This window comes from Protomyctophum bolini (genome assembly GCF_963924005.1).
Source record: "Protomyctophum bolini genome assembly, chromosome: 19".
Taxonomy (NCBI): Eukaryota; Metazoa; Chordata; class Actinopteri; order Myctophiformes; family Myctophidae; genus Protomyctophum; species Protomyctophum bolini.
The window spans coordinates 34,345,066-34,360,207 of record NC_137880.1 but is presented as its reverse complement, the minus strand read 5'-3'; the positions used below and the strand labels follow the sequence as shown (position 1 = coordinate 34,360,207).

General features: G+C 43.3%; 1 protein-coding gene across 2 annotated transcripts in view; it reads right to left on the bottom strand.

The window, feature by feature from the left end:
- Window positions 1–15,142, bottom strand: part of cd2ap (CD2-associated protein) — a gene marked incomplete at its 5' end in the record, with an annotated part of 89,982 nt that overhangs the window by 55,187 nt on the left and 19,653 nt on the right. For both annotated transcript variants that reach the window (XM_080790515.1, XM_080790514.1), the window contains 4 exons: window positions 689–867; window positions 1,896–2,022; window positions 5,401–5,501; window positions 7,870–8,080. In XM_080790515.1, coding sequence (XP_080646641.1) covers window positions 689–867; window positions 1,896–2,022; window positions 5,401–5,501; window positions 7,870–8,080 — 618 coding nt within the window. The remainder of the gene's footprint in view (window positions 1–688; window positions 868–1,895; window positions 2,023–5,400; window positions 5,502–7,869; window positions 8,081–15,142) is intronic.

Sequence of the window (15,142 nt, the reverse complement as noted above, 5' to 3'; positions counted from 1 at the left end):
TTGTATACAGTCCCAACATTGTCAACAAAGGGATATCATTTTACAGTGGGGTCTACAGTTACATACTGTATCTAATGTATTTGGTCATTTCCATATTTGGACTGAACATCTTTCCACACTTTTTTGTATAAGCATAGCATTTTCCAAGAGCTGATAACGCAAATACATTTCCTAGACGTTTTACAATTGGCAGGAACCGTGAAAAATACTACTAATTAAATGGCCAGATATAGCTGTCTGGGACACTTACAACCTCAACTATGCATCTTGTAAATCAGCCGACTAGAGTGACATGCCTGTATTAGTCAAGCTGGCCTGTCATGCAAGACCGTTGTACCACCCACAAAACACTAGGTCAGGAGGACCACTTTGATTGATTTAGAACTATGAAATCAATAAAGAAAAGTAACAGACAGTGATTATTTTTTCTGCATACATGAATAACTGTTAACACAATCTGTGCTGGCACGACAAAATCTCGTGAATAGCTACTGTACTCCGCTGTGCCATCTACGAGATTTGATTAATAATAAGTATTAATCCAGCATTAAAAAAAATATATATATTTATTTTTTCTTTCTTTATTTGTACTCTCATGGTAGAAACACCTACATCCCGACGCGCATCTATTTCTGATATGCAACACAGTGTAATGTACTGTACAAGAAAAACATGGCTCTGCACCCACTTTGTCCTTCTTTTCCTCTTTGTCTGGGCTGGGTAGTCTGACCCGTAGCTTGACCGAGCCCTCCCGGAATATGTCTCCGAAGCCCACCCCTCGGATCTTCTTAGGCTGGGCGATAACTCCGTTCCCTGGAGAGGGGTGAGGCGAGGGGGGGCTGATGGCTCCGTCCTTACCACTACCGTCTGACGAGGGATGGAGGGGGGGGTCAGGGACGGAGAAAGACACTTTTATCAGCACTAGAGGAGGACAGGCGCATGATGAGGGACCCGTTAGGCGCATTCTCATATTTATCACATTCATTTAAATGAGGGTAAACAAACACCCATGACATGTACAGTACACAAGTGCATGCAAAGATTCTGATACATTACAAGCATGCAAACTCCCTCACACAAAGCCTAGTATCTTGTTACCTATACGCATTACGCACACGCATGCCTGTTCAAACAGCTTCTTTATCATACAGTCACAGTAACGCTCACAAAAGGCTTGGAGAGACGCAGCCGGCACACTCAATCCTGCCTGCTGAGGCTTGTCCCACTTGGACAGCAGTCACACCTCAATACTTCTACTACAAAAACTGGCCTGTATATCTAGTTCCTAGAAGTGGAGCATTGCACCACTACAAATTATACCAGGCAATGAGAGCCAGGAAATAACATCAAAGTGCCCGTGCGGAGAAACTCGGCTGCAAACAACCTGCAATAACACCCGGTGGGTATCTGCGTTCCGAGCAATAATTATGTAAGCCAACCTAATGTCTTCATTATGTTATAATTATGGTGTCAGTGGAGCCAAGCTGAAGTCACACTTTATCTTTAATGACTAAACCTGCTCGCAAATCGCGTGCCTATAAAAGAAGGCATTTCCTTTTGTGGTCATTTCTCTCTTGTTCCAACTCCACGTGAAATAACCTTGCTTTAGGTATTGTTACCTGACCAAACTCACTGCCTGAAGAAACGGTAAAACGAGACACGCTGATGTCATTTTGTCAACAGTGTCTGGTGTCAGACTTTTCAACAAACATTTGAGAATTGACTCGGCAAGCGAACCATGCCTTTAGCGGCGTCTATTCAAGGCTATTAGCGTACGAAAATTCTGACGCCTTGATTCTGGAATTGTGTCTTTGCCCATTAGTGAAGCCCTTCCAGTTCCAGCTCGTACCGTTCTGTACAGTACAGTACAGTACAGTACAGTACGTCTCTCTCACCTGTCTCATCTGCTGTGGCGTCGCCTGGCTCTCCGTCTTCCCCCGATGCCTCCAACTCTTTAACGAAGTTGGAAGGGAAAAGCCCAGACTTGCCGTTCATGCTGCCGTTCCACCAGCCCTCTTCAACCTGCAGGTACAAGCCAGGCATTATTAATCCACCTGTCGTCCCAGTGTGTGTGTGTGTGTGTGTGTGTGTGTGTGTGTGTGTGTACTTTCATGTGTTGCTGAAAAATGTCAAGAATTAGCGATTGCTCCAGCCTGCTCTGAAAGTACTACATTTTAGACTAAGAGTTAGGATTGGACGATATTTGGACAAATTCAAATTTCTAATATCAAAATGTTTTCAAAACCAAATACCTAAATATATGCATTTTCCTTTTACATTTTTAATAAATTGTCAATTGGCACAAAGCTCACAACCACATTCTGCAGAATTTCACTTTTTCGACCAAACTTCAACAAAACAACCTGTCATTTCACAACGTATTGTGAAAGAGCTTGGATTTTATTAAAATAAAATAAAATCCTCATTAGGTCAGGTGACTAGAACCATGAAAGGATAACACCCTTTGCCATATAATGATGTTACAAGTAACATACAGTACAACGTGCAAAATCGCAGATGATATTTCGTCTCCTATGTATGACGATGTCAATAAATCATCCGACCCTAGTAAGAGTAATGCCTCCAAACAAAACAAGTCATGAAGATGAAAAGATCCAGGCATAAAATGTAATAGCTTAAAAATGAATGTGTACTGTAGTTATTCTAGGATCTCTGACTTTAAGGCATTCAAAGTTCAGATTGTAAAGGGGTATAGAGCGTCGCAGTCCCTCCCCCTTTCAGAACGACGAGTGGCCCAGGAAATTATTCTCCATACCTTTTAAGAGTCGTACGAAGCAAACTCTTGTCGTGACAAATCATGACACACACAATATTTTGGACCAAACAAATAATTACAAAGAAGAAAAACAAAAAAAAAAGTGTTGTAACCTGCCGTTTTTTCCTACTTTCTAATTTTTTGTTTGGCCCGATTTTTTTTGTTTATTGTCATGATTGGTCACGACAAGAGTTGGCTTTGTCCGCAGCGGAAACGTCTTTAAATAAATACTTTCTGAAAAGTCTATTAGGAAAATGAACGGGGATTTCTTTTCCGGGTCTCTCGAGGGGGCGGGACTGCAGAGCTTACACTTTAAAATACTTCTCCGAGACGCCCCCCTTCTATATAAGCCCATTGAACTTCAAACTCCATTTTAACTTTACTAACTAACGTTACTCATTGAAAACACACGTCGCTGGTTCTGGTGACTGATATTAACCTTCTAATGCGTTGGAGCAGTGGTTCCCAAACTGTGGTGCGTGCACCCCTTGTGGTGCGTGACATGAAATGGCTAATGGCGGTGCTAGGTTATTTTAAATATATTTTGCCTATATATGGCAAGTATATGCAGAATATAGTCTACAGTATATATGCCATACCAGGTTCATATTATGTGCATATATGTGGATAAATAGGAAATATATGTATCTATATTAGCGTATGCAAATTTATATTTAAAGGGGTGGGGTGCGTCAGCTAGGTCAGGAGGTAACAGGGGATGCATGGCCAAAAAGGTTTGGGAACCGTTAGAGGCTGTGATTACTTTTTTTTCCATGTTTAAATGTTTTTTTGTTTATTATAATAAATAAAATAAATTATAAATGTCTGATGAAATGAAATTAATATCAAATATCTAAATATTGACTCAAGCATCCTAAAAACTGTCTGGGGTGCAGACAAAAGCCCAAGTAGACGTCAAAACTACCTCAGAAGTGAAGCCCCCTTTACATAATGAGTACAATGCTGAGATTGCTGACCCAAACAGAGTTGGCAAAGGCTGAAAGTGTGCAAATGTGATTTACAGTACAACGTCTGACGTAAATCAAATCAACGAAATACAGTTCTGCCCATATAGATTGATGGGTGGAGCCAGGCCCACAACGGTATGAGACATTATATCATTACTATACCATAAATAGATACGTAAGTAACCCACATGATTAATAGCTTCACATTAGTACCAGTTCCAGGGAAGCTGAAAGTACCGTCACTAAAAACGCCAGGACAACGCTCCACACGTCCCAAACTCTTCTCCCTTCTGGCTCCAAAACTATGTGATGCACTTCCCACATCACAATCATAACTGCAGCCTCACTCCCATCCCAACCTTCCACCGTAGTCTGAAAACCCAGCTCTTCAGACTCCATCATGGCCCGTAGCACTCGCCCTAGCCCAGACTTATTTATGTAGACTTCGATAGCATTTTATGTAGACTAATAGCATTTTTATGGAGACATACTGTAGCACTATAAAGTATACTGCATAGTTCCATTATATTGATATTCCACTGTTACGCTCTGGATTAAGAGCGTCTGCTAAATGCCTAAATCGTAAATTGTAGTGCATGGTCCCAGTTACTCCTTCTGTCTCTTAAATGTCCTGGCTGGCCACTACTACCTTATCATCTATTATAAATATGGCTGATCAAAGTATTTAAAATATGCTACAGACGAGCTTCAAGGATGCATGACCTAGGCGTAATTACGCCCAAAGGGTGAAACGGCAGTTTTGTTTAAAAAAAAAAAAAAAAAAAAAAAAAAAAAAAGTCAGCCCGGGGTGGCCTAGCGGTCCGGGCACCTAGGCTGCTAATCCAGCCTGACGGCGTGTCGCGGGTTAGACTCCCGACGACCTTTCCTGTGTCACTCTCTAATCCCCCCCCCCCCCCCCCCCCCCATTTTCTGTCAGTTTATTGTACACTATCAAAATAAAGGCAGAAAAACATATCTAAAACAATAAACACGGGTCCAAGGTCGGAGTCTGGAAAGGCGCTGCGACTGATTCAACATCACTTGACTCACTCGTCATCCCAGCAGTAAACCACCCGTCCTTTTACAAACCATGAACAACATGTCCAAGACAAGATGAGAGTGCCCCAATGGCCATATAAAAGCTGCAAATATAGGCCAGTTGTCTCACTACATGTCCCTATACCCTCCCTGACGAGCCCATATTCTAACTGTACAACATACCACAATATATAGAGGAATATAAGTCATTAAGAACTAACATGCACTTAAGATTATATCTTTCTTATAGTCACAGGAATCAGTAAGGTCGCTAGCTTGGAGTTAGCGAGGTATACTGCAGCTGTGTTGGTGCCAGGCGAGGGTGTTAAACCAAACGTACCTCTTCGACATGTCCATGGCCATATAAAAGCTGCAAATATAGGCCAGTTGTCTTGTGCCATTGTCTCACTACATGTCCCTACCCTCCCAGACGAGCCCATATTCTAACTGTACAACATACCACAATATATAGAGGAATATAGGTCATTAAGAACTAACATGCACTTAAGATTATACCTTTCTTATAGTCACAGGAATCAGTAAGGTCGCTAGCTTGGAGTTAGCGAGGTGCTGCAGCTGTGTCGGTGCCAGGCGAGGGTGTTATTAAACCAAACGTACCTCTTCGACGATGTCTATGATGTCTCCTATTTTGAGCTCCAGCTCATCCTCGTTCTGCGGCAGGTACACAAACAATGCCTTGCACTGCCTCCTCTTCGGCTCTGCAACGACAATGACGGCGAGAGAATATACCAGTTAGACCACTAGCTAGCTCAATGGCCTAGAAGATAGAGGCGTCACCTCTCTGACTGAGTGTGCACGCACACGCACACACATGTAGTGTGTACCCATGTTTATTTATGTTTGAAAAGACTGTGCGTGTTGTTGGTGTCGGAAACACCATTCTGAGCAGGTTGTGCTTTGAACCATAAACCATTTGTCTTTTACAAATCTTCAGCTTGCTTATTATCCCATTCTGACCGGGAACCCGTTTTGGTGTTAGCATCATGTTATGCTTTATCTATTGAAAAATAGCAGATCTACAAGCTCATAGCGCGCCACCGAGTGGCGCGCTACGAGCTTGTAGGTCTGCTATTTTTGAAAAATCAAAGAACGACTGACATTTTTAGAATCTGATCTCAGGTCAGAATGGGGTAATCAGACAAGTGTGTGTCCAGTGGAAAACCTCGTATGAATCTGATCTCAGGTCAGAATGGGTTATAGATCGCAAAGCTCTTCATACCTTCCCCTAATGCTCCTCTGTGAGTCATCATCTGTAATATAACCCAAGATAATGACTACAACAAACAAACAAACAAAATGCGACGTGACTTATGACTTTCTGTTTTCAGCATTCGACACCATCGTATGAGAGGAGCCCAAATTAAGCATTAGAATATTGCTGAGAAAAAAACACAGTAGTCTGAATTGCATGATTAACCCCTTTTGGTGTTTTAAACGTCGTTATAATTTAGCTTTTGAAATAGCAGATCCACAAGCTCATAGCACGCTACGAGCTTGTGTAGGTCTGCTATTTTAGAAAAATCGTGAAAATATTTATTTCAGAAAACTGGAGGATTTAGAAGATTTTTTCTTAAATTTTGAGGTCGGGCCTAAATGGGTTAAAATTCCCACCGATGAATCATTCATCTCCACTTACTACAGATATGTATACGTACGTGTGTGTGTGTGTACTGTATGCGCGCGTGTGTGTGTGTGTGTGTGTGTGTGTGCGTGCGTGTGCGTGTGTGTGTGCGTGCGCGTGCCAAGACGAGGTAAGGCCATGCCGGTAGACATGTGACCTGGGAAACCAGGAAGTGAGAGGAAACAAAACAATACCCCGCCCCATCACAAACAGCAGTGTGGGAGTTTTTCAACCAGGTGATCCGAGGGCGGACACACCCTGTCGAACAAGCAGAGCTGCGGGGCAGCCCCGCACCAGTGAATTCCTGCACCAAAAACAAAGTGCCGCTGTTGACTTATAAAAGAGGGGAAAGCAAATAGCACACGAGCAAAAGCGTAACGACAAGAATATGCTCAACGCTCTGCACGTCCGATTTGCTTTTACTGTGACACGTCATCCACAATGGAAAGCAAATGTGGTACTACTAGCGTCGGTGTCACGGCATTTAACCCATTTTGGGCCCATTTTGAGCTCTTAGCGTGCCACCAAGTGGCGCGCTACGAGCTTGTAGGTCTGCTATTTTCGAAAAATCGAAGAACCACTGACATTAGAAACAGAGCTTTTTCAGAAACCTGTCAGGATGTGGAAGACATTTTTAGAATTCGATCTCAGGTCAAAACGGGTTAAGTCTAGTAGAAGGAATTCCACTTTGTGTCAACATCTTGAGAGACCGACCGTCATCAAATGCAGCGGATATCATGGATCCAGTGGAACAGGATCAGTGAAGATAGTGTAGTATTCCCCACAGGCACGCAGTGTCACACACACTCACTCAGCATACTTGATGTCTAACTTAAAACATAAGTTCTATCTCACGGTCTCACACATTTAAAACATTGTGAGGGTTATTGGACCATTTAAATCTATGATTGATTAGATTTTTTTTTTCTCCGGCTCTTACTCTACCTCTTAATAAAATTATGGGGCACATCATTTTTATCATATTACACACAAAATATATATTTATATTTTAACACCTGTAAATTCGGCATATAAATGCCCTGCTCAGCGAGTACCAGCAAGCCCCATAGCATCTCTCTCCATATTTCCTCATCTTTCTTCACTTTGACTATTAAAAGCTTAAAAATTCTACACACAAAAAGTACTAACAAAAAATGACACTTTCTCTCTCACAATTTGGGCATTTAGCACTGTATGCTCTTATCTAGAGGGTCATACAAATAAGTTAACCCATTTTGACCTGAGATCGGGTTCTAAAAATGTCTTCCCGACAGGTTTCTGAAAAAGCTATGTTTCCATGTCAGTTGTTCTTCGATTTTTCTAAAAATAGCAGACCTACAAGCTTGTGAGCTTGTAGATCTGCTATTTTTCAATAGCTAAAGCATAACATAATGCTAACACCAAAAGGGTTCCCAACACCAACACACTGCAGTAACGTTACGTACTCTTCCTTGGCACCGGCGGTCCGTGGGGCTGTGCGTTGGGCTGTGCGTGCGGCTGGAAGCCTCCGGTGGGGATGCCGATGGTGCTCATCCTGTGGACCAAGTTGGCGACATTCCCCGCGCTCTTGTCTCTCTTCTGGCTGAGCGGCTGTGTTGGCTGAGGCTCCTCCTTTGGCGCCTCGATCTTTGTCTCTTTCGCTTCCTTCGTCACCACCTGAAAATGACAAGAGAGAGTCTGTGAGTAGTGGATAGCAGTTTTGATGGAGTTTGTTTGGGTAGAGGTTCTTTGCGCCGTGCAAGGAAGGTAAATTAAGGAGGGGCCACCAACGTCGTTTTCTCTATGCAGCAATTCTGGCGAATTATTCGGCAAACTGCAGCCGATGGAATGATGAAATGCATTGCAGTCAATGGAAGCCAGGTGTACCGGCTTATAATTAATGATAATATAACACATATCACACATTGTTTTCTGCTGCGTTGCTTTTCTGCCGTGTACACCATTTCATTTTAAGAAAAAGTAGGTTCATGAACGTGCCAAAGTATCTCAGTATAACCACCACTACCAGTCTGACAACCAAACCTTGCGATAATACAAGCCTGAAACTGAAACTATACCTGCCGCTGTTTAGATGCCTCAATAAAACTACATATTACTGTGCACCCCAGTGATCACAAAACCTGTGATATGTCTTCCTTTATATTTCTGACACCGACTGATTATATGCCAATGGTTGCAATAGTTTGTTCGTAAGCTGGTCCAGCAGGCTTCGTTTCATTGCAATGCATTTCATCAAACTTCCGGTGTGAGTTTGCCACCCATGAGGGTCATGGCGCATGCCCAGCATCCAGCGCATCCCTTTCTTAATTTACCTTCCGTGCCTCTGTGTAGGGTGGAGGTTATATGGCTGATTTAAGCGATCACACCTGGCCTGAGGCAAACTAATGAGACCGAGCTGCGTGTGATGAGTCGACGCACCTTTTCACAACAGAATCAATCAGCCATTCCCAAACACACTCGGAGAGCCTCAGTCACAAGGCATGTGTGAGTGTGAGAGTGTGAGAGTGTGAGAGTGAGTGAGAAATGGTGCATTGATAGTGCTTTTATCCAAGGCGCATTACATTCACCCATTCACACACACATCCACACACCCATTCACACATCCACACACACACATTCACAGTACATCGATGCCGGAGGAAACCCTGCAAGGCACCAACCTGCACATCGGGAGCAATTTGGGGCTCAGAGTCTTGCTCAAGGACACCTCGACACCAACTCTGGGGGAGCCCGGGTTTCGAACTGGGAACCTTGCGGTTCGCATCCGGTCACTCTACCCCTGAGCCACTGCCGCCACTGCGTGCGTGCGTGCGTTATCACAGCAAAGTGTTGGTAAGCTCCAGGTAGGCCACACACATGGGGAATTACAGTGGAAGGGAACGGGCCAGGTGAGGTGAAGGTCAAAGGGCCACACCATCAGCGCTGCTGCGCTGCGCCTGGAGTTACTGTGTATAGTTCAGCCTGACCCACACTGACCCAGGGTCAGCAAATCCTCTCTGTCACTCACAACAACAAGAGGCCTGCAGCAGGTACACTTATAGCTAGCACTGTTGCAAACAGGCTGCATCCTGGGACTGGTACCGTCCGATGACAACAAGAGACCTTAACCCATTCTGAACGGGAACCCATTTTGGTGTCAGCATCATGTCGTGCTTTAGCTATTGAAAAATAGCAGATCTACAAGCTCATAGCGCGCCACCGAGTGGCGCGCTACGAGCTTGTAGGTCTGCTATTTTTGAAAAATCGAAGAACGACTGACATTTTTTAGAATCTGATCTCAGGTCAGAATGGGGTTCATCAGACCAGTGTGTGTCCAGTGGAAACCTCGTATGAATCTGATCTCAGGTCAGAATGGGTTAACAGAGCGCTGCATAAAGCATAAATGCACCATACACTATATTTAGTTCACCGAGTGTGCCACTGCCACAAAGTATATCATTTACTAATTTTATTTTTATTTGTTTATTTTTGGTGGCATTTCATTACTTTATTATACACTGTTCCGTTTACATAATACTTTGCGCTGTTGTTTTTGCAAATATTAAAGTTGTCAGATTTGGAATTGTGCTCATTTCATTCAGATACATTTTCTACATGAATCCAACAACCATAATTATAACAATATAAGATGAAATGGGATTTTAAATGCTGCAATTTGTGTGACTCCTAACGTCGTTCAAGTGGGACTCTGGGACCCAAAAGACCACCCAGCCCGGGACCCATTACATCACTGCTCAGTAGTGTATATTACTGCAAGTGTTTTTGTATGTCAAGTTAAAATGCTTCAGAGATGCATGTCCCATTTACCTTCATTGATTCTAAAAGTCACAAGCTAGCGGCTACCCTTTTATTTTAGTGAGGAATGATTGTCGTACAACAGTGGACAACTGTTTTTGCGCACCTTTTAAAGACATGATTTTAAAAAAGGACTAGAAAAGTGATCTGGCATGTGTGTAGCCCACAGACAACGACTCACACTATACTTGCCATTACATTATTTTCCAAATCATAGTATAGTTTTTATTTCCTGGCAAGTAAAGTAATAGGTTTTTGTTCATCTTAGTACGGCAAGAAATGTACTTGCGGAGACTTGAACCCTTGCTTGAAATAAGTAATCCATCACGGTGAACTCTCTTGAGATCGATGCTGGAATGAAAGTCATGTCTTGGCCTATGTTTATCCCATTCTGACCCGAGATCAGATTCTATAAATGTCTTCTACATCCTGACAGTTTTCTGAAAAAGCCATGTTTCTATGTCGATTTTTCAAAAATAGCAGACCTACAAGCTCGTAGCACGCCACTCGGTGGCGTGCTACGAGCTTGTAGATCTGCTATTTTTCAATAGCTAAAGCAAAGCATAATGCAAACACCAAAAGGGGTTCCCGCCCAAAATGGTTTATGCATGATATATGGCTAAAGCCCATTAGACAATGACATCAATGGACTGCGGGTGCAACAGGTTCAAACACATACTGTACTGAATGAACAGTGCAGGGAAAAGCCACTGCCATGATGTCATGATGGTGAATAGCCACCTTCAACCTGGGTTCCCCATTTTGGGAGATTGAAGATTGGCTATTTTCACTATGCAGTGTACTTCATACTTCAGTGTATATTCAGTGATTTCACTTAATTCAAATATCACTATTTTTTTTTGTTTTGTTGTGAAAATCCTCTCTACTATAGAGGGTGCTGACCATATAAGGAGTTCCTCCCTGTCCCCAGTCAACCCCTGGGGGTCAAAAAACCTTAGGTTTCGTTTTTGGCTCTCTATCCTGATTGGATGAAAGGCTTAGGTCCCACAGCGAAAAACGAAACCTAAGGTTTTTTGAGTGAAATCACTGAATATACCTTTAAGTATTTGGACAGTAAGTGATCAGGTAACAACAGAAATGATTGGTTGGTACGGGAGGTGTACCTACTGTATGTTCCCCAGGTTCTATGTTCCCCACTTAGAATAACCCTAAACCAGAAACCTAACCTAGTCATTCTAATAAGACTAAAAGTATTTACTTACTTTTAGTATCACATTCTGATTTAAGCTCAGTCTTAGCAACAATCCATTGAACTTTAGGCCTGCCTAGGCTACTTAAACTATCTAGTCTTAGCCAACTAAAGATTAACACTGGCATAAAATAAACTAAAACATAATTGCTCAGACTCTTCAACAAACATGGCAAAAACAAACTGTACTTAATACTTATACATACAATTGTAGTAGTATAAATAGTACAAAACCCTGAAGTCCTTAAACCAGAAATCTAACCCTAAACCCTAAGGTAAGTGGGGAACATAGAACCTGGGGAACAGGGATGGTACCCCGTTGGTACCAAAGCCAATGAAGTGTCCAGACACTAGGTTGGAAGGAAGGAAGGTAGGAAGGAGCCAAGACACCTCAAACCATTGAGGACAGACATACATACATACATACAGACAATAACACTCATCCACCACCACCGCAAAGTCCCAGCTACAAAACAAAACAAAACAAAAATGGCATCCCACTCCTTTTCACTCCGTCTCTCGTCCCCTTGCCTTCATAACCGTCTCTCCGTCAGCCATGCATCCACCTCACAAAACAAATAAAAAATAACCATGGCAACCTGCCTTCAGCATTCAATGCACCATTGTGGGAGCAGATGAACCGCGGTCGGTCATGCTGAATCTAACTAGAGCGGATGATGTCACAATCACCACCGCTGGCAGCCAGCGACGCAAGCAGAACATGAACTAAGTGTCAGATTCTCCTGGCCGGCTGTGTGACCGATAATGAGACAATGATACTAACCCATTCTGACCTGAGATCAGATTCATATACGAGGTTTTCACTGGACACACACTGGTCTGATTAACCCATTCTGACCTGAGATCAGATTCTGAAAATGTCAGTCGTTCTTCGATTTTTCAAAAATAGCAGACCTACAAGCTCGTAGCGCGCCACTCGGTGGCGCGCTATGAGCTTGTAGATCTGCTATTTTTCAATAGCTAAAGCATAACATGATGCTAACACCAAAACGGGTTCCCGGTCAGAATGGGTTAAACGCTGCCGGCGGTGACATCATGAGATTTGTGCACCGAAAGCCCACATTTGATGTCTCCATATAATAAACGCGCATCATTATTTACGACAAAGTACTTCTCACCACCGACAAGGCACTGCACAACCTGCCCCCATTGTCTATATTATTAGAGAAAATGCAAGGTATTGCACAATGTTGCAGGCAGTGAGGTTGTAAGACTTTTAAGTGTGAGATTCTCCAAGTCTGTGTGACTTCCCGATAACAGCACAAAGTCCACATGATGTCTCCATAAAAGTGTCTTAACAGCACATCGTTATGCAATTATGCATATTTACAAAAGGTGGACGGTGCAAACATTAACACCGTATTAATACTTGGATTTAAATATGAGAGAGAGAGAGAGAGAGAGAGAGAGAGAGAGAGAGATTGAATCCGTGCACTCTCTACTTCCTAGTTAATACATGCTGCTGACAAGTCCAGAGCAACAACAGCTGTTTTTGTGTGTGTGTGCATGCTTGTGTGAGAGAGAGAGAGAGGGAGAGGGAGAGGGAGAGGGAGAGAGAGTGTGAGGGAGAGGGAGAGAGAGATGGAAAGAGAAAAATGGGAGTGAAGGAAAGACACAAACAGAGCCGCTGTGTGGAAATGTTCAGAGTTTTTCCTCCCATTTCCATGTGTCTCCGTGAGCTAAATGTGGAGGCTCTTCACAACGGAGCGAGTCTGTGGCCACAGGAGAGGCTCTGAGGAGCCAAGACCAACAACTACAAGTGTGAAAGTCTGAGTCATTCACAATCCTTCAACACACATAAAAGACTAAACAGATATTCACACACACACACACACAACTTCCATGTTACCTCCTGTAATCAAAAACCCACTGTCTCCCTCTCCTCCCTCTATACCTCAAGACATTTAGTAGTACTACTCACAATGATAAACGTTAACAGTACAGTACAACTGCATGACTTGCATTCAATCAAAGAAAACGCACCAGAGTTGCGTCTGGCCATCCCTGCCAATGCCGTATTTCATTTTAACCCAGGCAATGCCTGGGTTAAATACTGTATACTGCATACTGTAATACGGTATTAAACTCCTTACCGTTTCTTCCTCTGACATGTTGTCTCCTATATATCCGTAGCCGTAGCGCTCTCAGCTAGAGCGATAAGTACTGTCGGGAGGAATGAGGAAGTGGGAATGCGTCTGGGACCAGCAGTGTTTGGGAGCAAAGTTCACACAGGTATAACCTCACGGCCGCTACGCAGCCTACTTAAAGGATTAAGTGTCCTAGATCAGTCACCCGCGCAGGACGCTTAGCAGATTACCTATCTCACAACCGAGGATTAGAGGAGCCAAGGGAAGGTGGAAGGAAGGAAGGAAGGAAGGAAGGAGGGGGAGTTGGGTCAAAACAGAAGCAAATGGCATGGAAGAGAAGAGGAAAGGAGAGGTGGGGGGGACGGAGAGAGTAGGGGGGGGAGAAGGAAAGGGAAGGAAGAAAAAGGGAAGAAAGGTAGAAACTCCGGGATGTCACAGCAGCACTTTGACTGGAAGAGGTGAGAGAGAGAGAGAGAGAGAGAGAGAGAGAGAGAGAGAGAGACTCGTGACTCTTCTCTCATGGCAGTAACTTTTAGAGAGAAATACAGCAGTCAATATGACGAATGAGAAACAACAAACTAAACTATACTGTACAATTTTCTACCAGTGACCCACAGTTGTAATAAGTAAATTGACCGCTTCAATACGATACTTCAAAACAGGGAATAATGGGAAGTCATGAAGGACCCGATCGATTCCTCTGTGCTTGCATCTAATCCTCATTACTTTCTAGGAACTAAGGCGGTGCGAAGTAACAACCCGAGAGAGCGACGCATGGATGGAAAAAGGATGGACACAAAGTGTGGTTTGAGCAGCCACACCTGGCCTCCAGATAATAAGGCTCTGCGCAGGACAGCTGTCCTGGTATGATGCACACAGACCCATCCCCAAACACAGTTGGGACAGAGTTCAAACGTAACATACTCTCAGGACAATCTCTTGATTGTATGTAGGGAAGGCTGATTGATAACTACCTCTAGACTTGGTAAAAAATGGACCCGAGTTGGCTCTGTACCACGTGGTGAGCGTATAGATCTGCCATCCTTGGCCAATGTTCCTGGCAGAATGGGGTTCAAGTGGTTAATGGTACAGACACACACATACTGTACAGACACACATACTGTGACTCTGATGAAGACCGCAAGGTCGAAACGTTAGTCGTTCTATTAGTCTTTGTATACTTTAGCACCTGATAAAAGGCTCTAAATGTCCGTGCTGCTCCAGTCTCTTCTCCTCATGCAACATACTGTACATATCTGAAGAAAGGGAGTAGCCAATGCATGCCAACGCATCAATTACCCATGTTGTCTTGAAGATTGTGGGCAGTGCTGATATGCGTGCAAGTCGTTTGACTTACATTGGAGTCATTGGCTCACTGAAGGAAAACTACACTACAAGCAAAAAGCTTGTCACGCGGGGTCAACCACTCGCTTTTCCTATTGGTTGAAGCAATCACATTTCCTCAATGTTGAACATGATAAAAAAACAATGCAATGGGAAAGCAATTGACTCCCAAAGTCACCCATTTATTAATTAAAATGGGAGAAGTGAACGTGAACACACAGATTATGATATTCTTTAATCAAGGGGTGTGGTCACTGAAGT